The sequence below is a fragment of the Pleurodeles waltl genome, chromosome 2_2 (genome assembly GCF_031143425.1).
Source record: "Pleurodeles waltl isolate 20211129_DDA chromosome 2_2, aPleWal1.hap1.20221129, whole genome shotgun sequence".
Lineage (NCBI taxonomy): Eukaryota > Metazoa > Chordata > Amphibia > Caudata > Salamandridae > Pleurodeles > Pleurodeles waltl.
This window is the reverse complement of record NC_090439.1, coordinates 893321958-893344305: the sequence shown is the minus strand read 5'-3', so window position 1 is coordinate 893344305 and position 22348 is coordinate 893321958. Positions and strand designations below refer to the sequence as shown.

Here is a 22348-nt window from a genome sequence, read left to right as displayed (position 1 = left end):
GTGCCTGTTTGGAACACAAATGTTTGTTCCGGATCTAGATGGTCCTGGTGTGGAGGCGGCGGAAACGCCTTTTGACATAAATGATTGTGTCACTGTTTTGCAGGCATTACAGCAGTTCCGTGAGGATAACTCTTCTGCACGTGCTGCCTCGACAGGAATTAAGGATGAGCCAGTAACGCCTACTGGTTGGATTCCCAGAATTGGGGATCTTGTGCGTGAAAAGGTAGCAGTGAAAAAAGAATTTGGCCCTTCGTATCGAGCACCAGTCCCTGTACTGGGAATCCACGGAACACGAACTGTGATTTTGCTGCCGTTGCAAGGTGCCAAAGGAAATCGCTTTATTTCCATCGACAATGTCAAGTTACAACATGTGGCCGATTCTGCACAGCAGACCAAGAGGAACGCCCAGTAGTTTCTGAATCCCTCTCACTACTGGGGAAGATGTTCAGCTGCAGGTGGTTTGCACCAACGCTGCTTTCTCTCCGGGCATGGGGAGGGTGGAAGATGATCTTACAATTGTTCCACTCACGACAAATAATTTGGAATGCTTTAATCAAGTCGCTGTAACTACTGATGTAAATACTGATGTTACTGAGGGTGTTATCTACAGTGTTCCACGGCGAGAAACACCTGCTACTACTTTGTTTACGGTGGCACCTTTTGCGAGAACTGCCTCCGGATGCTTTCATAACGACGATGGTCACTCAGACTCTTGGTCTTCTTCAACACCTGTCCCGGGTCCACGTAAGCTGAAGTATTGGCTTAAACATACGTATTTTGTTTTTCCTTGGAACTATCTGTGGCTTTCTAGGACTCTGATGGCTTTTTTTCAGTGGATGGGGTTCGTTGTTACCTTTTTTCTAGTCATACATGGTCATTTTCTTCCTGAGAGATCAGAGGTTGAACAAGTGGAGGAGGTGTTGAAGCCACATTTTTCATCACATAAGGTTCAAAGAGACTTGTCCTTTGTGAACATTTCCGCTGTGCCAATTCCGGATGGGATTGTGTGGGATAGAGTATTGTTTGATATATATGGTCCCACTGAGACAATTCAAATACCGTATGTTCTAAAGTTATTGATGAATGATATAGTAATGCCAGGCACTGTATATGATGATTGGGACGTGAAGACAGTTGATTCTATTTTAACAGAGTTGCAATATTATACTGTCTATGACAATGAAGATGCTTACCAGTTTAAAAGATAATTATGGTGACATGTTTTGTTAAAATTATTATGGGCACCACTTTGTTCATAAGGCCAGTAGTCCTAAAACAATATTTGACTATACGCAATGGGAGCATTGCCGGACTCCTCCGCAAGGGAGTTCCAAAACATAATCAGATAAGTTTGCATATTTTTCTGGGCATCATCAAACAAGTGCTAAGTCATATTATTTTAAATTAACTCCACAGGCAAATAAGCAAATACTGTTGATTAATACGAAATTCCTGTATTCAAATTTGTTTGTTTCCCAACTATCTATTGAGGGTTATGAGTATTGGTCGAAAATGTTGATTTGAAAAGTGTTTGGGGAACAAAACATTGGCAGACGCAGGGTAGGGAAACACTGTTTAGAGCATGTCTCATTCCTATCCAAATGATATTCTTAAATGACACTGTACAACAGACTAGCTGTTTGGGCTTAGCAACCATTAGAGAATTGAATAGGCCTAGCATACCTGTCCCTTCCAGAATAAAAAATTGGCAGCTATATATCAATGCCACTTTTAGTGCACTTACAGAATGGGTCCAGAATGGTACACTTCATTGACACGTCCAGGCGGGTGGTTACTGTGGCCCATAGACACGAATGGGTGTCATCAGCGTATCGTCACCTCTGAGGGGGGTTTCAGGACCAGTAGGGCAGACCCTCGCTATATATCACCCAAACATGCGGATATCATTACTACATATAGCGTGGGGAAACTATGTCAACAATGGTTAAAGTCATCCATGCTAGATGCCGTTAAAACACATCTCACACTTCTGTCTAATTATAATGACTTGCAAGACTTTTTAAACATGTTCTGGTGGGCAGATATGAAAGGTTAGGAGACAGTTATATACATGAGGTGTGGGAGCTTCCCTTTATATACAGATGTCTTAAATGGCATGAGAGAGGTTTTTCTTAGCGGTAGTGAATGCAAAACTTCTGTCAGCCATTCGATGGTTTGTAAGCAGCTGTCTTTGCATGGAGCGTGTAATGCCTCAGTTGCAAATTTGGCTTGCTATCTAAAGGGAGTTCCAGTCCCCGTGATTGAAAACACGTTCCAGGTGCTTTCAAACGGCAGCTACGTCCTCCTTAACAGTGAAGACTGTTGTGGCATGCGTGCCGGAATAGTTTACGTAGTTTTGGTCACCAAGGTCGTTATTTGCTGCGGAAAGGTGTTATTTCCCCCCACTAAATTAAGGGAGGTGGCTGATATCTGGCCTCACATTGCTACTTCCAAGTTGAATTTCGACAATTTGAGTCGACTAAAAGCTCTATTGTTTCAAAAGCATGTGGCCCTTACATCTGCAAGCAAAACCTACGCACTTCAGGTGGCAAGGTCACCAGCAGAAATACAGTCCCTATTAAATACTAACTTTCCGAGCCACTTTGGTGAACTCGTGGGACGTATATTTAATGCGTCCAGCACTGCTGGACTAGCAAATTTTTTCAAAGCCGTAGGTGTTGGGTTTGCTCATACCTTCTCTTCCATATTCGGTTTGATACCTTCGGCTATTCATTCTATTTTCGGAAGCATTTTTGGTGGTTTTCCGATAACTTTGGCTTTATTGGCTGGGGTTTTGCTGTTGCTTTTGTTCTTCCGCAATGGCTGTCCCGCTGCAACAAGAGCGAATGTGGGCGCTCCCATCGGTACAGCTGTGTCGTGAACGCATGATGCAGCATTTTGGAGCAACACTTCTGGGACTTTTGGAGTGTGACTGGTCCCTGTCCTTCAGGCCAGTTTTGGATTGTGTGCAACCCATGTTTCGGTGCCTTTGGTGCTCATTTGAACATGCACTGGCTCTCACTGCAGCGCTACCCCAGTGGTTGATGCTGACCGGGAACATCAACAGATCAGGGCTCATTCCCAGACATGTGCACTGTGGCTGCGTTTGCTTCGTGAGGCAGTTTACGAGATTCCCTTCCTGGAGGAAGATGATACTAACTCGTTCATAGGCCCTGCACGGGAAGCCGCCTTGGATGGTTCTGGGGGTTTTGGAACACACCTGCTCCATGATGGTGTTTGGCGTGGATTTTCCGGTCTTGTCATCTGCCGAAGTGGAGAATATCCTGCTTTCCGTGACTTCCGTTTGAATTGGATTCCTTCAAAATTGACATTGTTCTATGAAATTTGTCTCTTAAGTCACATGTTTTAAATTAGAATTTTGGACTTTGAGGTCCTCTGGACTTGTCGAAATGTGTTTTTTAGATTTTCTAGGGCATTTTTTATTATGCTTTGATTAGAACCACTTTCTACCGACAAGGGGAGGGTGTAGTGTAGCCATTTTTATGTAGCTTTTGCACGCTTGCTTCAGGCGTTAGGCCTTTGTGCGCTTTGCCCTAGATGCATTTTATTCCTTTGCTCGCAGCATCGGGCCTCTGTGCACTTTGCTCTAGATGCATTTTATTCAGCTTCGTACTGTTATTTTTTAATAACCAGTTCTACGGTCTTTTTTTATTCGTTATATCACACTGTTTAGCCTACTTCAGCATCGGAGTTTTCAATAACACATTCTTGCTCACTCTGTGCTTCAGTCAAGGATACAGTCTGGTACATTGCCGATAGACGTGGTAGGAGTGTAGTCTTTGGGTTGTAGACGATACACACTATTGCGTAGGACGTTTTGTTACCACATTGACATGTTAGTTATAAAAACACTTCCTTGTCCCAATACATGCAAGAGGGAGATTCCGACCAGGGAACCACAACTATACACGGACTGCCCTGTTGCAGATGCTGATCCAGATCACAGGCCTTTGCTCAGGTATGAGGGTTGATGTCTTCCCAGGGAATCTGAAAGGCAAGTTTAGAGCTTAACATGCTGTGCTCGAAATAGAATAAAGCTAGAGGGAACGTAGTTAGTTAACACTATGATAGCGTTATTCCTATGTTTCACTCTCTTGGTTGCTATTTTAATCCTACTGTGTTGTATGGTTTTGGTTATTGTGGCTCATGCCTTATTATCTAGAATGCAGTCGTTTTATTAAATCAATCTATAAAACTTAAACTGTTTGTCATTTGTATATGAGATCATACTGTAAATGAGAGAGCTGGTTGGGACCTGAGCAACCACGACTTCCCTGAGAAATTATAAGATGTCATGCGCTCGGCTGCCAAATCATCCCTTGCCCTTGGGAGAGATGAGGCACTGCTAGTTAGCTGGAGCAAAACCGGATTGAAAGTGACAGGTGTCCTTCTTAGTGGGTCAGACTTAGTCCCCCACACCAGGAACGACTCTGCCACCAAGAAATCCAGTAGTCTCATTTAGGATAATGAGAGCCAACGCGACAATACATCAGTGAAAATAAGACTGCTTCTTAAGGAATCTTGGACAGCTACCCTATTGCAACATGCCAAGATGTTTGACAGTGAGGCAGTCTGATTTAGAGCAACTATAAGATAGCTATGTACTGTTAGTTTTCAGAATATGTAGCTCTGAAATCAGGGATATTGGTGTGGGTTTTATGAATTCAGAGGACAATAACTAGGGGGAAGAACCGGGATTACAAGCAAGTAACAGTACCTTCTTTACATTTGGATTACATAAGACATTCCTAAAAGTAGAACACAGTAGCAAGATAATCCAGCCCTACAAGCGGAATAAATCAAAACAGAATGGAAATTCAGACACATTAGGAGAAACTTGGCCAACTAAGCTATCTGTCCAGGATTCCGATTTCAGACAATGATGTTTAGCAAAAGTGTGGACAAACCTACTATTATTAGCCTTACAAATGTCAGGAACAGGGGCATTTCTCAACAATCAGCAGTAGTTGTGTTAACCCTCAAACACATTAATACCCATAAAATACAACAATCTCATTATATAATAATGTTGCATTATTTGTTATACAATAAACCAAAATAAGCCAAACAATTTCCAGATATTTATTTTGAAGAATATAAATTGATATAACTCACCCTTCAACAAAAGAATCCAATTTAGCTAGTTCGTCTGACAATCCCACCAAAACATCAAGGGTGCCAACCTAAAACAAGGATGAAAAAGCAAATGAATCTGTAAAAGCAGAACAACATTTTTTTTAATTTATCAATGGCAATAGTCACTAGAAAACTACTAGTTTGGATTGATTTAGATAGGGAATAACTTACTTCTACAGTGCATGTTCAGCATCATTGGGATGGACAGAAGCATAAATGACTGATGGAACCTGTATCTTTATTGATAAAAGTTATGGCAGTTCTTGCCCTGTATGTAATTTAAGGAAATGTGCTGTGTATAACCAGAAACACATAGCTAACCTGAGATCACGCCACTCCTCTTCATTAGCTATCGCTTCTTCATCTACTTTTACAGCTAAGTGGCACAGGGGTTAACAGATGAGGCTTTCCTTCTTTGCTTTTAACCCCCAGGCATCTTTGGTTGGTCTGCATATCCCCCCACCCACCCTGGTGTTCCAATGCAGGCAAAGCAGCTCTAGAGTACTGCGCCAAATGAGGCTGCCCCTCCCCAATTGCAGGTTTAGGGTCTAAAAAGCAAACTTTCTAATGGTGCAGCTCATGCCCTGAGGTAATTATAGCACTCAGTCCTGTGCCCTTTTAGTCTCTCACCAAGTACGAAGTAGCGGCACAAAGCTGCATTCGGCCCGGTCGCAGCAGCGGGATCTCACCAGCAGCAGGCTCAGGCACTCTAATGTCACATGCCATTCTGGTGCTCTGGTGAGTACTTGGCACTTTCTTCTTGAGCACGCTCGCCACACACCAATAGATGACGGTTCTCAGGGTGGCGGAAGCCATGTGTTATCTTTGCCGCACCGTGCCTTAAGGCAACAACTGTGATGCTTCATGATATAGCCCTCAGGGTAATTCTCAGATCACTTAGTCTTCAGAACTGGTCCTGATCCAACAGCACATTCAGCAGTGCCAGAAGCACACATTCCACTTACGAAGCACACACACCAGAAGAGCACACCACTCCATGTGCCTGACCAATCAGATGTACTGCAATTCCTTCGGTGCGCTTGCTTAGATAGTCTCTGTTGGATGGACCATACACAAGGTTCAATTACAGGAGTCCTTTCCACGGAATGTTCCACCTGCAAGGTTGGCGTTTCCTTCTCTAACTCAGACATGACGTCTTGGAACCCAGGAGAGTCAGTAATTACTCCTTCAGAACAGACTACGTTCAATGTTCCATCACCTGTGGAGTGTTGGTTGTCAATGCGACATTAACCCTTGGCTGTGCAACAGGCCCCAGTACTCTGCAGAGAAGCCCCTTCTCCGTGTACCCCCTTCTCTGACCCTCTTTTTATTGGCTTTAGGACTCTGGGCGCTTTACCACTGCTAATGAGTCTTAAACTCCATTTGCTCTCTCGACTACACCTTAGTATAATTGGTTTACACCTTTTTGGCTTAATAAATTTGCATGGAAGTCCCTTTTAAAGTGGAATACCATATACCCAGGGCCTGTGCATTAATTGCTGCTAGTGGGCCTGTAGCACATATTGCACCACCCACAGAAGTAGCCTTTCAATCATGTCTGAGGCCTGCCACTGCAGGGCCTGCATGCGTAGTTTACTGCCACATTGAATTGGCAAGGCAAACTACTTCCAAGGCTTAAACTCCCTTTTGGCTACACCGAAGTCACCTCTAAGGTAGGCCCTAGCTAGCCCTATGGGCAGGGTGCTGTTTATATAAAAGGCAGGACATATGTCTTTATGTACTACATGTCCTAATAGTGACAAACCATCTATTTAGTTTTCCACTATGATGAGTGCTGCTCCTCTTTTAGGACTACATTGGAAATGTCCTACATGTGTAAGTGGTATCTTCTGATTTAGGAGGAGCAGTTTTAGTATGTTTGGAATGGTAGTGAAAAATGATGCTTATTGGTGTAGGTGGATTTTTAATACCATTGTGGAAATGCCAATTTTAGAAAGTGGACATTTCTCTGTGCTTAAAACTCTAGTGCTTTAGCAGCCTGACTCCAATCCACATCTGGGGCAGAGTGACAGCTTCACTTGGTGCATACTTTCCAGACAGCCATTACACAGGAGGGACGGGATGTGAAAAAACAGGCATCTGCATACTGATAGTCTTCCTGGGCTGGGGAGAGGTAGGGTGTTTACACCTTACATGTGACTAGGCTGTGTCCTCTCCTCTTACACAATGGACTGATTACCCCTACTGATCTCTGGAGACAGGGCTGGGTTAAAAATAGGTGTTGTGCTTGACTTGAAAGCACTCTTTTGAAGTTCCCCCCCCACCTCCACTGAACAAAGGCATATTTGAGTACAGGTAGAAGGGGCTTGTCCCCTGTTTGGGAGAACACTTCTGGAACTGGGACAGAACCTCTGACAGAAGGGTTACTGGACTGCATAAAGGACTCATCTGGACTGCTCTCCTGTTTGTTGCCCTGCTGCCTGGTGCCTCCTGGGTAGCACAAAGGACTCAACTGGATTGCTTTTGTGCTTGTTACCCTGCTGCCAGCTGCTACCTGACTACCTGACTTTGCTCCCACTGGACATTGCTGAGTTGTCAGCAGAAACCGCCATCCCTGGCATCTGCTTATCTGGATGAGCTGGCCTGCCACCATGCTTGGTGTTCACAGTGTCTCCCAGAGCTCAGTGCGTGGCGATCATTGGTTGCTGCCCCTGGTTTCTGCCATTACAGTACTAGTAAGTGTCTCATATTTGCCCTACATGTGGTAGGCGCTTAATTTCTACTTCAGCTGGCAAAGTCTGCTGTGACTGATTCGCTAGAATCAGTCCAGCTGTGATTTCCCCAAATCGCATCTCCTGCAATGTAATGCCTGCCATGGGGCCAAAATCCATCTGCGAACAGCACACGGCACTGACCAAGATCACCAGGTCTATTTGCTGTTCACCAGGCACCGCAGTACTGAGGAAAGGCCCACAGGAGCAACCACAGCACTGAGGCCAATTAAGGCTTGTGGGGCCTGCTCTCCGTGTCAGCCGGCACCCGGAGCATTTGTGCAGTGCCCTCCTGCCGGAGAGGATCTCCCCGGAGGGAGGCTTTGGTACATTCCTGTTCAGGCCCCCATGGTGAAAGGGAGCGCCTTCAGTCAAACAGTGCTTTTGCGCTGCAACAGTGAAAGGTGTGCCTTCTTGCACCCTGCGGACGCATTCTTTGCTGAGCTACTGGATCCCCACAGCAACACCGTCAAGAGAGGAGAGGAGTTGCCTCTGTGAGGGTACACAGGAAATTACTGTATATATAATAGGAGCCCAGGTGCGCCGAGTTCTAGGGTCTCATGTAGAAATCAATTACCTACATGGGTTTAATGTTGCTGATGGGTATTATGATGATTTTCCGCGATTACAGGGCTTATGATGGCCTTTGATGATTAATGTGTTTTTCATTCATTGCCTGTGGGATTTTATGCCCTCAGTGTTCCCTGTATATCATTTACGCCTGGCATTGTCAGGATAGTGAGTAATATATAGTGTGACTACCGAATATGCACAGTAATGTTTGGTGTCATGATATTGGGTGACCTAACAGTAATTTCCTCATTGCACTCACAGTAATGTTTGTGACAATTGCCTAGTAACAAAGTAATCACTCACTTATGTTGTGTTTGCCTAAAGATGTATGTAATACATCATATTTTTATATAACTTGTTGTGGAGTCCCTTTTGTGGTGTATTTATTGTGTCACTGGTATGTGTGTGTTGTGCAAACGCTTTACACATGACCTCTGGGAATAAGCCTAACTGCTCTGTGCCAAGCTTCCAGGCGTAAGCATAGGTTATCTTTGGTTACTCGCCTTGACTAGAGCGGTGGGTCCTACCTGGCTGAGGTGCATACCCTAACCAACCAGAAACCCCATTTCTAACAATGACCAACAATGGGTCTTGAACTCCCATCTTTCCACCAGTTGCAAAAGGAACTGTGCATTCCAGGTCTGCATTCTTGGAATTAGTTTGGGTTGGTTCCCCTTTCTTGTGTGCTTGCCAGGCCAACTGCCAGGCCTGATCTTTGTCTGCCGTTGGAATGTCCACCACAAAAAGAGAGCCAAGAATCTATGCGCCTTCAAATTACTCCTTCTCCTTACACTAGATACTGCAGGTCTATCCTGTAGCCCCGGTCATCTACCTACCGGCAGCTGCAGTCAGACATTTACAGCCCGATAAATCAGGAAGGGATCTGGCATCACTGCACTGGAGCGGGGAACACGAGGTGGAGATGCCAGCAATACACATATGATGTCTAGAGAAAGGAACCTCTCCTCCATTTTTTACTCTGGAGTAAGTTGAGGGCTCCTAAAATGGAACCCGCAAGCATGTTTCACTCATGCATAGCATACTACTTACTTTGACACCACCGTGCACCACGCCTGAAACCGCCACAATGATGTTAGTTTCTTGCCACTATAAGGGTGCGCTTGGTGCTCCCCTCTTGGTTCAAGACTAGGTCCAGAACCTAAGTCATCTGACCAGGCCTAGAGTCAATGCATACACACAGAATTAGTGTGAGGCATGACCAAAAAAAATATAAAAATAAATACATTAAAAAACTCGAATCTCGGAATTGCAGTTCGGGCAGGAAGGACAGGGATCACAATCGTACATCATGCAGGGGAAACTCCAGCCCAAAATCGAGAAATGTAACTTAAGACTCTATATACTGGATGCTCTATATCACTGAAACGTGGCTAAGTAATGCAGTACTAACCGTACACAAAACTGTTCTCAAAGTACATTTCTACAAGAATTTACCCCACAAAGAAGTCTGGAAGATGTCTAGCCATTACCCACAGAACATCTTTTACCTAAAAAAATCCACTGTAAATGATACTGCTCTATAATGAAAGTTTGTTTCATCCATCATTCAAGTTCTCATTTCGTTTTCTCTACACACCTCCACCATGGCATCCACTGATGAGTTCCTTGATATTCAAAGTGTGAAGATGTTGTTTCACATCATGAAATGCATCCCATAATCTGTGTACATCCATGGTGTAGTAAAGGAATATGGTAACAGTACTACTGTTCACAGTCCAGGGACCTCTGGCACAAGCTAGTTGCAGTACATTGTCCAGATCTCTGGAATTTAAGAGTCTCAAGACTCCAGTCGTGGTGGTGCTACCAGTGCAGGTGGACAACCAGGCACCCTGTGTACTCCTAAGACCAAAAAGAACCTGGATACTTTCCATCCCAGTACGTCTTCTGTCAGTCACGTTTTCAGATACAAGTTCATATTTGGGGCCCTCTGCCCCCTCAGGAAGGCCCACCATCCTGATGTTATTCCACTCCTAACAGGCTTTGGAATCACCTGCCCTCGCTCTCAAGAGAGTCACTTCTTTCCCTTGTGTCTTGATCTGTAGTTGATGGTCCATTACAGTAGGACTAATTGTAGCCAATCCTGCACCCTGTCTTTTAGCTACTTCTGATCTTCTCTCAGGAACCTAACATCAAAGAGTCCAATCTAGGTTCCAGGGTGGACTTAAGACTACTGACCTCTGCTAGGAGTTCTGAAAGTTTTTAAGTGTGGTCCTGCAACAGGAGCTCCACCGTGTTTTGCAATGGGTCCATGGGGGTGCGCATGTGGGCACCGTCCCCACCTTTCCCTGTCTTTACCTTCGCGATTTTAGGACAGTACCCTCTGTTTGGCATGGTTACTCCCACTTTTTACCTGTCAGTATGTTTTTGACTGTTTTCACAGGATCGTGCTAACCAGGACCCCAGTGACTGTGCTCTCTTCCTCTAAATTTGGTTGCTTAGGACTTAGCACACCCCACAATTGGCATACTGGTGCCCCCATGTAAGCTCCTAGTATATGGTACTTGGGTACCCAGGGCATTGGGGCACCAGAGGTTCCCCATGGGCTGCAGCATACATTGTGCCACCTATGGGAGCCCATGCAAAATGTGTCTACAGGCCTGCCATTGCAGCCTGTGTGAAAAAGTGTGCGCACCCTTTCACTACAAGTCACTGCACCAGGTCACTCCAAGTCACCTCTATGGCAGGCCCTCCTAGCCCAGAGAGCGGGGTGCAGGTTCCTGTCTGTGAGGGCACCCCTGAATGAGCAGAAGGTGTCCTCTGAACTCCAGCTCCATTTTCCTGGGCTTCATAATTGCAGAGAAGCCATTTTACCCATAAACTGGACATAGGTCACCATCTGTGTCAAGCAACATAATGGTAACTCTGAACCTGGGCATGTTTGGTATCAAACATGTGGGAATCATAAACCAAAACTGTTGTCAGTATTGGTTGTATGATTCCATGCATTCTGGGGCTCCTTAGAGGATTCCCAGCATTGCCCCTGCCAGTCTTCTGGGGTTTTCTGGGCAGCCCGCACTGCTGCCACCCCACAGAAAGATTTCTGTCCTCCTGCTGATTGACCAACTCAGGCAGAGGAAGGCAACAGAAAGGATTTCCTTTGGGAGAGGGAGGTAACACGCTCTCCCTTCGAAATAGGTGTTCCATGGCTTAGGAGGGGTAGCCTCCCCAAGCCACTGGTACGCTTTGCAGTGCAGATTTGGTGCCCTCCTTGCATACACCAGTTTGCACCAGTCCAGGCACCCCAGTCCCTGCTCAGGTACCAAACTGAACAATGGAAACTAACCACTCCCCTGTCCATCAGCACCCCGTGGGTGGAGCCCAGAGCTCCTCCAGGTAGCCACTTGATTCTGCTATCTTGAATCCACGCTGGGCAGCAGCCCCTGGGAGCATCTGAGTGGCCAGGTCAGGCAGGTGACGTCACATCCCCCTCCTGATAGATTGTCACCCTACGAGGTGACCAATCCCCTCTCTGGGCTATTTAGGGTCTCCCTCCAGGGTGGAGATTCAGGTTCGATGTGCAAGATTCCAGCAGGACTCCTCTGTATCACTTACTTCATCTTCTGGCTTCCGGGACTGCAAGTGGAACCTCCAGGAACTGACAATCTGCAAATCCAGTGATGGCTCCACTCTGCAACAATGTTTCTCCGGCTCCTTCCAGCAACTGCAACATTTTCCTAGCTGTGCATTCTGCGAGGGTGACGAGTCTTCAGCCTGCACAAGAAGCAACAAGGAATCTCCCTTTGATTAAATGAGTCGCTCCCCTGCATCCGCAGGCACCAACTGCAACGACAACTTGCTGCGTGGATCCTCTGTCCTCCGGAACTATGTGGATCCTGCATCACAGGTGGTGGTCTGGAGTGATACCCTTGGTCCTCTCCACCAGCTGTCCAACTTGGGAGATGGTAAACCCTTGCCTTTCCTTGCAGGACAGTACCCCTTTGCACAACGACTCGTGCACCAAGGCTTGTTGGCTCTTTTTCCAAGGCATCTTCAGGCTCTGTGTAGCCCAGGCCTCCAGCACTCCTCCCTGCAAAGCAAGGGCCTCCTGCCTGCTCTTCCAGCGACATGGGACTTCTCTCCAGGTGTGCTGAGTGGGCCTCATTGCGACTCCTGTGCCATCCTAGTCTTCCGACTCTCGTCACTGCTGAGGGTCACCAGGTACTCCCCATCTTGGGTTGAGCTTCCCCTGGACCTTGCTGGTCCCCAGCAGCTCTGCAACTCTTTGTCTGCGGCCTTTGCCTTCGCTAGGGCTTGTTGATGGTTTTCCAATACCATTGACTGACTGCAACTCTACTTCCGACATAGGACATCACCTGCATCACTTCTGGAACTCTTATCCTGCTCCAGTGCTGCACAGCTGACTGTCTCCACCGTCAACCTGGTCCTTCATCTCCAGAAGGGTGGGTAGTGGCTCCTGCCACAACTGGACACTCCAACTTGAACTGGACTTGGTCCCCTTCTTTTGCAGGTCCTCTTCTGTAAGGATCAACCTTTGGTTTCTTACAGTATTATCTAGGTCTTGCACAGTCCTTTTCCAAAGTTCTCCTGTGGGTTTGGGGGAAAACAGGTACCTACCTCTTCTCTCCTGGTTGCTGGGGGGCACCCTGGTACTTACCTTTTGGAGTTCCTAGTTCCTCCAGCTACCCCTCTACTGATTTCACTTCCTTGGCATATGATTTGGTCTTCACCAGGGCCCTTACTATTTACTATTGTTTTACTGTTTGCTATTGCTTTCTATGTTAGTCACAGACTTCTAATGTGTATATAATACTGTGTTTACTCAAGTGCTAGTAGAGTATTGCATATGCAGTATTTTAGTAATTGTGTTAACATAATAAAGAACCTTTATTTTTGTAACACTGTGTGGGTCTTTCATGTGTCTAAGAAGTGTGTGACTGTAGTGGTATTACATAAGCTTTGCATGTCTCCTAGGTAAGTCTTGGCTGCTTACCCACAGTTACCTCTCCTCTCGAAAGCCCTGGCTCCCTAGACACCGTCTAAACCTCACTAATAGGGGGTTACCTGGAACTGGTATAAGGCAATAACACCATAGGTGCTCACCACACACCAGGCCAGCTTCCTACCGCCATCATAGGATGAGACAGGATATTTAGCTGCCAGACAACTCGTTAACTAGGATATTGGAACTCCAACTTTAACATCCACCTAGTCTCTTCTCTGGCTGACTGTGGCTAAACAAAATCACCACATTCAAAGCAATGTACATTATGCATAGCTCATTGTGCCACACACAGACTGGAACTCCCTTCAGTATAAACGCCCTATCTACCTCCATGTCAGAGCTCTACCATCCAGGTGGATTCCACTCTCATCTTGATTGTCCATTCTTTCAAAGACAATCTCGCACTGGTGGAATTATGCAGTATAAAAGGGTGCTGAGCAACCATATGGAGAACAAAGACTTTGCTATACCCTCAGGGATACGATCTGCTATACAAATGCCACAAAACAAAACATGCTAATCACAAGAAATGGTTTCCAATACATCAGAAAAAAAAAACAATTTAAATTATGTGTGTGTGCACTACCTGAAACAGTTTAGAATATGCCACTGAGTAAAAAGTGAGAGACTAACAAGGAGCTTTCATGTAACATGTACCAGAAATAATCACTTACCTTTAAATCAGGAATGTTAAACTTTGCATTAGTAGAGAGATTGATGCTTTTTGTGGTTGCAGCATGTAATTTCTCCCACGTTTGCTGACACGTTTTCTCTCCAGGAGCAGAAATCAGCCAAAATTCTGTTGTGTTCGCCATTATGAAGTACTCCTACGAATGAACAAATTCTGCAAACAAAAAAACAAGCAACACACAGCATTAGGATGATGTGGATTGCGGTTTAATTATTTCCAATAAACGGGTACTACAAGCACATCAATGACTACGTTTACAATGGCACACCATCAATAGGTTTTTAGGTAGCCGAGCACTCACGGGCCATACTGAAGAAGACCCACAAGTCTACTATAAGATAATGAGACTCCACTAGGTTGACTAAAATACACCTCGTCTTCCCAGGTTACAGTCTGGATTTGTACTTTTCTTAACCAATAGCTTTTGAGAGTAGAAATTCATGGAACTCCATTAGAAAAAAAGACTAATAACAGAAGAAACACAATTATGCAACACCATTTCCCTTCAATTCACACATGGGAAAGTATAAGAGCAGCTTGGCTTTGCTGGAAGGAATAGGAAGACATCCACGATACTACTCAAAAAGAGAACAAATCAGCTTAGCAGACAGGAAACCCCTACCACACAGGATGTGATCATGGGCACAAGATTCACTAAGCATGGCTCACATTTGCAGGCATATTACAGTTTCCATAGCTTTGGATGCTCTTGAAACACTGCTTAATTTAAGAGGGAAATCAATGTTTTTGAAAATGTGGAAAAGGAGCAGAGTAAAATAAATAATAATAAAAAAAATGTATAATCACGAACTCGAACAGACTTTGTCAAGAATAGGAACAGCTCTCAATTATATAAAAGCTTGTAGCATGCCAATCTAAGTAAGGGACTGGCTCTGCAACTAAACCCAAAGGACAGAAGATCAAACTGCGAGTCTATGTAGGAAGGTGGTAGGAAAACTGCTCACCGTCCACCTGCAAACAACAGTTTTGTGATCTATCCAGGACCACTGTACACAAACCACAGAACAAGTATTGCCTGGAAAAACGGATACCTCCATTTGATACATTCTTGAAATATTGGACGTGCTTGAAGCTTCAGAAAGACTGTGCTGACCTGACCTGACCTAAAGTCAATCTTGGTAAAAAAAAAAAAAAAGTTCAAATGTTATGCTATTAGTTTGTGAATGTGCAATTACTCAAACACAACTTGGAATGCAAAACCGACCATATGGGACCTACACGGTACTAGGCCATAATGCCAAGTGAACAACACTTGTTTTTCTACGAAGAGATAGTTATGATTTACTGCAGCTGAGAAACTATACCCTAAGGGACTTTACCAGATCCTGAAGACTGGATTAATTCACGACTTCAAGAGCTATCATTAAATAGGACTTTTTTAGCCATTATATTTAGGGAAATGGGCTGTAAAAAAAAAATATATATATATATATATATATATATATATATATATATATATATATATATATATATATATAAAATCAATCATGATCCCATTTTATGAGAAAAAAGAAGCGCAAGATGAAGAAACACTAACAAGAATACGGAGAACGGAAAAATATTAACTTTAGCATTTGTACTTGAAAGTACCTGATGGTACTGCACTTTCCATAATTTTGTACCACTGTACAGCATCCAAAATGTATTGACTTGCTGGGGGTTGATCTTGTGGCCTACAAGATAGACCAAGATGGCAGAAACAAGTGTTTAATTGACCAAGCTCTTCTACAGGCCGTGAAAATACTGACTGAAATTTCACTGCATTCATTTTAGTAACTGAGGTCAGTTCCTTACGTCGTCAATACTTAGTGCCTGATTTAGAGTTTGGTGGACAGGTACATACTCCGTCAGGGCAACTAAGTAAACTACTCCATCACCCTGGAGGAGCACCTGGTTGTCAAATTCTAAGATGTATGTCAGTTCACCAGATACCTCTTGCATTTACAGAAAATGCCATCAGGGCGGTTCCTTCAAATGTACTGAAAGTAACTGTCAACATGATGAAGCCATATGACTTATTGTCAAAAATAAAAAATATCAATGCAGGAGTTTCTCTTTGGAAAAAAAAAGTCATTGGCAAAGCCAATAGGTCTTGCCTATTATTTAATATTCAATAAATTGCAAAAATGCTTTTAGGTAGAAAGCAAAAGAGATTGCAGTAATAGTACTATGAAGATGCTAATAGTACACCCAATAAGGTAAAAAAGTAGGAGGAGTTAATTCATAAAATCTCATCCACCAGGTCACAGGGAGTAACTAATCAGGAAAACCCTCTTGCATCAATATTAAAACTCCCAAACCAAAACAATCCAACACAACACACTTCTTCCCTGTATAAAACTAAAAATATCCATATAAAAATAACAGTAGATACCCCACAACTGAGGACAATCCAAAAACAAAACAATTATGTGAATATAATTACAACATTTGGATACAAAATATCATTCTATTCCTCAAAGAGTCGTTTATACAAAATCCAGAAGATATCGAAGTCTCAGGGTTGACCTCCTGTATCTTTCGGCTGACTGGAAATTTGGACCACCGGGTGTACAGGCACAAGAAGAGAAGAAGTACTCCTGCTTCTGCATTCTGGTCCCACAACCTTCCTTTCTTTTCTGGTACCTTGGCAATTCTGGGATTAGTTCCCCCAGGTCTCCATTGACGAATTCTATAGGAGTTTTCCACTCCCATGGCCCACAGCATATGCTAGATCAGCACAGGACCCAGCATTTGTAGAGTTGATCCACTTACTAGCCACAGTAAAGTGAACAACCCAGAAGTAGGACTCTGGGTCCATTATATGTCTAATTACAACATTTTATGTAGGCGATTCTGTCAGAGAAAGGACCTCAGCAAAGATGTTAAAGTATAGAGACAGCCTCGTCGGAGGGTGACAGGGAAATTTTGAAATACATAAAGGCTCTTAGAGAGAGAGAGAGAGAGAGAGAGAGAGAGAGAGAGAGAGAGAGAGAGAGAGAGAGAGGAGAAAGAGAGCACAAAACAAAACAAAAAAAACACATATTTAGTATGGTGATTTCCTCAATAACAAACAGGGTTAATGGTCCCCTGATCAGCTGACCCACTGCCAGTGCACAGAACGTTCGTTTGATACTGTGAAGGGTCACCCTGTGTGGCATGAAGCCACTGTGGTCTGGAAGGATTAGGCTATTCATTAAGCCAGCTAGTTGCTGTGCAAGTACTTAGCTAGGATTTTTGCCTCAGCATTTATTAGAGAGATTGTGAGATATAAGCCTGTATCATCTGGGGATAGGTCAGACTTTAGGATGTTTAAGGTATGTGCCTATAGCAATTATGGGAGGCAGCCACTCTGTTGGCTGGCCCAGTTACATCAATCCAAAACAGGTTTTGACAAAAGAATGGCAAGAATTTGCTTGGGATCCAGTTAGGCCATGGTATTTCCTCTACCCTATTGGGCATGTTCAATTGCCCCCTTTCTGGCTCAGAAAGCCTGGGTGTGGAATCAGACGGCAGATATTCTCAAAGATGTTTCAGGAGCTCAGGATTATTTGGTGGTATAAAGATTTGTAGTAGTATGCAACTCCTTCGGGGTTAGTGTAAATAGTCGCTCTTTTATCCTTAGTCGAGGCATGTGCCTTGCCCCTTCAGCTCTGCATGTGGACCAGTGGGTGAGTTTGCCTGTTTCGGCCCTTTGGTCACATAGCTACCATACAGGTCTTAAAGGCCATTTCTTTTCTGACTTGGTAGTGATGTGGATTCACCTGCCTAAGTTTGAGTGGGTTATTGTCTGAGGCTGTAGATTTATATCTCTTTCTGCCTGGTGATCCTCCTCCTGCAGGTCATAAAGTTTGCACTGTTTTTTTTCTTTTTTTCTGGGGTGAGATGGAGCTTATGGCCTTCACCCTATTGACCACCTTGTATGCCTCCCACAATAATGCCGGCAAGTCAACTGTGGTCTGTTTGAGTTCTCTGCCAAGGGTATTCCGGACCTCTTGATTTTTGAGCCACAATGGACTCATAAGCCATCTGTAGGTCCCATATATCTGGAGCCCGAGGTGTGCATGATTGTAGAGTTGCCTTGCTTGTAGAGAGATAGACTTGACTGACTTTGTTGGAGATTGGTAGGAGGAAGTGCTCTAGCCTGCAGAATGACCTGGTGCCCCAGAGAAGAAGGTGAAATCACCCCCATACCCAAGGATAGTAGTGGCATCAGACATCCCACAGGCCTACTAATCTTGTGAAATCTGCAGGTGAGGTAGACTGAGGCAGCCCAGCGAAGGGTGGGCCCACTTCATTATTGGGTAAAGCCCGTCAGCTGGAGGGTGCCTTTAGAAGGACAGTACCAATCTTAAGGAGTAGCTCTCTGCACACCGGGAGAGGGACATAGACCGAACATATGGTGATGGGTTGTCCATATACCATATATCTGTCATTATAGCGCATTTTCTTCCTACATATCTCCATCTATGAATTACCGTCACTGGAACACACCTCTGTCAGTATTGTTTTTCCTCACGATCCCCACCCAGATTAGGAGAGTACCAGTGGACTAAAACCATACCTATTGTGGTATGGGCAATCATCTCCCATCAGGTGTGTGTTCTGCATGAGGAGGCTATCCTATCCGCACCTTACTGTTTCGCTGTACTCAGCAAAGCACCTTGCTTAACTTCATTGAAGCGTCTGTGATGTTTTAAGAGACACACAACACTGTGCCTATAGGTCGTGGGTTAGTAGTGTCAGACACCATTTAGTGGTATACTGTTCAGGTCTGCATCAGTGTCTTGTGTGTAAATTTTATCTGTGCAACCTTTCCCCTCCCCCCCATACTTCAAACCGTGAATCATCTGTCATGCACTGTGGCCTACAACAGAGATAGGTCAGTTGGGGAAAGGTAGGTAGGGATACCAACCCCCACCTCCCCCCAGCCCCCACACCCACACCCACATCCCTATCCCTATCCCTATCCCTATCCCTCACCTTCCTTCAACAAAAACACAAACAACTAACTCATCAAATCAACAAGAAAGTCAAGATTATCCTGAAAGGAAAGATGTTGCTGTATATCTCTAGACACGTGTTTCCTGTTCAAAAGGCTCCCTTGAGCCAGTGAGCTGACGAGCTTTGGAGATGCACCTGTGTGCCTGTGAGTGGTACTTGACCGGAGAGGATTTTGGCAGCATTTCCAGCAATCCCAGATTAATTTTCTTTGTTCTCTACTCTCTACTGATGAAGGGCTAAACCCTGAAACATGTGTCTAGAGATATACAGCAATGTCTGCACCAACTGCGGTGAAAAACTACTGATAATTTTCAAGTAAGCGCTGACTGGAAACACTGTGCTGGGATGTGGGGCAGTGTGCTCCCAACCCCCCTTCCTGATACCAGGGAGTTAGAGCCATGTTTTTCAAGGGTGAATCACCTGTTATCATGAAGGAATGAAGAGTTCTACGCAAACACCATCCTCCCCAATATTTGCATCTCAATAGTTTTATCGCCTCCCTCCGCAGAACGCACCTGCCAGGTCAACATCCTGGGAAACAGCCTGTTACTCTGCAGGTCTCTTCCTCATCTCCTCTACCCCAGACCCAGGGCACAACCCAGGCCCAGATAGATTCCTGAAGGTAATCTGCTTCTTTAGTCCTCAACATCAATGCTTTCCTGAAATCAATAAAGTGGAGGTCATCTTTCTTTTGGGCAGCGGGATTGGCCCAAACTCCAGTCCCAGGGGACAGGGTATTGTATTTGGGCACTTCTCCATCCATTTCGAGCTTCACAGGGAGCCTCAAAGAAAAATGTGTAATTCTGGAAAATAACTTTCAGTTGTGCCGGGAAAAAAAAACACAACAACAACAACAACATATACTGGAAGCCTAGGGTCATTGACCCTTTTTTTTTTTTTACTTCCTCAAAGGATCAGCAGAGTGTTTGAAAATGGTTGAAAAGGTCAGGGAATATCATGATATGCTCGGATTACTAGATCAGATTCCTATGACTGGAATTTGGAAAGGATAGTGTCACTATCCACGTAGTTAAGCATATGAACAATTATTGGATGCTGAGAAGCCCCTGGGTGATGTAGATTTGTGAGGGACCAATGAGCCCTTTCCGTTGTAGAGCACTGGGATAGATTCCTGAAGGTAATCTGCTTCTTTAGTCCTCAACATCAATTCTTTCCTGAAATCAATAAAGTGGAGGTTATCTAAATGTGAGGTGTATATCTGGCCGCTTAAAAAAGACAAATCAACATGGGCAGATTTGCCCCCCCCTGCCAAGTTGCTGCTAATATGGATGTCAATACAAAGGGGACGGTTCTGCCACAAGTATGGGTATCCCTGCGTGTGCGATATCTGCACCAGGTAGAATCTCTGATCACTGCCCCTCATGTGGCGAGAATCAGAGGGTACTGGCGCTTCCTCAGGCAGCTACACTCTATGTCACTGTTTTAAAAGGCCTCCTACTCTTAAACCTGGAAAAAAGTATAAAACCATGATCAATAATAAAGTAACTTAATTTGGCTCAAGAGTAAATGACGAGATAGAACCACAATCCATAAGGACATTAAAATGGTTCACAGAATAACATGGCTTGGTAATAGTCGCACATCTGATGAAAGCGATTACATCACTGTTAATTTCAGGGATTATCACAAGAAGTGTTTTTTTTTCTCTCTTAACAGCTATAAAGGAGCAGAGTTAAAGTTGCCCTTTGCGGGTTTTTTTGTGTTTTATAGGCCCCATCTCTTTCAAGCAGGGTTTTAGGGCAGGGGAGTATTTCTAATTCAGAATGTCAAATAAGACTGCATAATAAATATGCTGCCTTGCCCACTGTGAGAACGTGGAGTGACAAACGACAATATGTGCACCATGTTTATCCTAAGATAGATGGGGGCTGGATACACTTCCAGGCCACTGACAATTTAATTTGTCTCCATAGTAATGTTGCACAAGCACTACTAACTTCAGGACACATCATATTTTGACAATGAAATCTGACATGTTTTTTGGAAAGTGTCTAGATGTGGATTTTGGCCTCTAGCACAGCCGGCACATAGGGAAATCTAGCAAACCTATATATTTTTTAAAACTAGACACTTAGGCCTATACAGAATGGGGTTACTTGTGGAGCTCTCACCAGGTTCTGTTACCCAGAATCCTTTGCAAGCCTCAAAATTTGGCACAAAAAAACAAACAAAAAACCTTTTTCCTCACACTGCGGTACTGCAAAGTTCTGAAATCTGAGGGGAGCCACAAACTTCCTTCTACCCAGCATTCCCCCACATCTCCCGATAACAATGGTACCTCACTTGTGTGGGTAGGCCTAGTGACCGCGGCAGGAAATGGCCCAAAACACTACGTAGACACATCAAAATCATCAATTACAAAACAACCTTTTTCTGCAAGGGGGGCACCTGCGTTTTTGGTCCTGGGTTCAGCAGCCATCTAGGGCAACCTACCAAAACCAGACCTTTCTGAAAACTAGACACCCAAGAGAGTCCAGGGAAGTGTGACTTGCATGGATCCCCCAGTGTTTTCTTACCCAGAATCCTCAGCAAACCTGAAATGTAACTATTAAAAAAAAACGTTTTCCCCACATTGTTTGTGGGATCACCGCACCAGCACAAATTTCCTACCACCCAACATTCCCCTCAGTCTCCCGATAAAAATTATACCTCACTTGTGTATGTGGGCCAAGTGCCTATGAGAGGGAAGAGCCAAAAATATGTCTAAATTGAGGGGGAAACAATGCAAGTCCAAAAGGGCAGTTTGAAAGAAATAAAAAAATTTAGGCTGGCAAGTGGGGCAGAATTGTTATCAATATAGATACAACAATGCTGGGTGGTAGGAATTTTGTGGATTCCTGCAGATTGCGGAAGATTCCATCACAAAAATGTGGGGAAAATGCATGATTTCTAGCAAAGTTGGAGGTTTGCAGGGCATGGGGGATAACAAAATGGTGTGGGGTGCATGTGAAGCACACTACCCTGGACTCACCCAGGTGCTTAGTTTTCCGAGGTGTCTAGGTCTCCTAGCTTCTTCTACAAAACATTGCAGCCATCACCATTCCAAGTGGGACGATTTTGAGAGTTAGCCAAGCTATCATGGCCCAAATGTAAAATCAAAACCCAAAATAATCAAATGTCTTCTTGCCTGCAGCTGGGATAAGATCTTCTAGTGTGGGGGTGGGGGGGGGGGGTGAATGACTGTTA

The 22348-nt window shown here is 44.4% G+C and overlaps 1 protein-coding gene across 2 annotated transcripts in view; it reads right to left on the bottom strand.

Moving 5' to 3' along the window:
- ATP6V1C1 (ATPase H+ transporting V1 subunit C1) overlaps window positions 1-22348 on the bottom strand; it is a 360600-nt gene that overhangs the window by 294392 nt on the left and 43860 nt on the right. For both annotated transcript variants that reach the window (XM_069220590.1, XM_069220591.1), the window contains 2 exons: window positions 14121-14290; window positions 5137-5204 (listed from right to left, as the gene is read on the bottom strand). In XM_069220590.1, the coding sequence (XP_069076691.1) occupies window positions 5137-5204; window positions 14121-14261 (209 nt within the window). In that variant the 5' untranslated portion in view covers window positions 14262-14290. The remainder of the gene's footprint in view (window positions 1-5136; window positions 5205-14120; window positions 14291-22348) is intronic.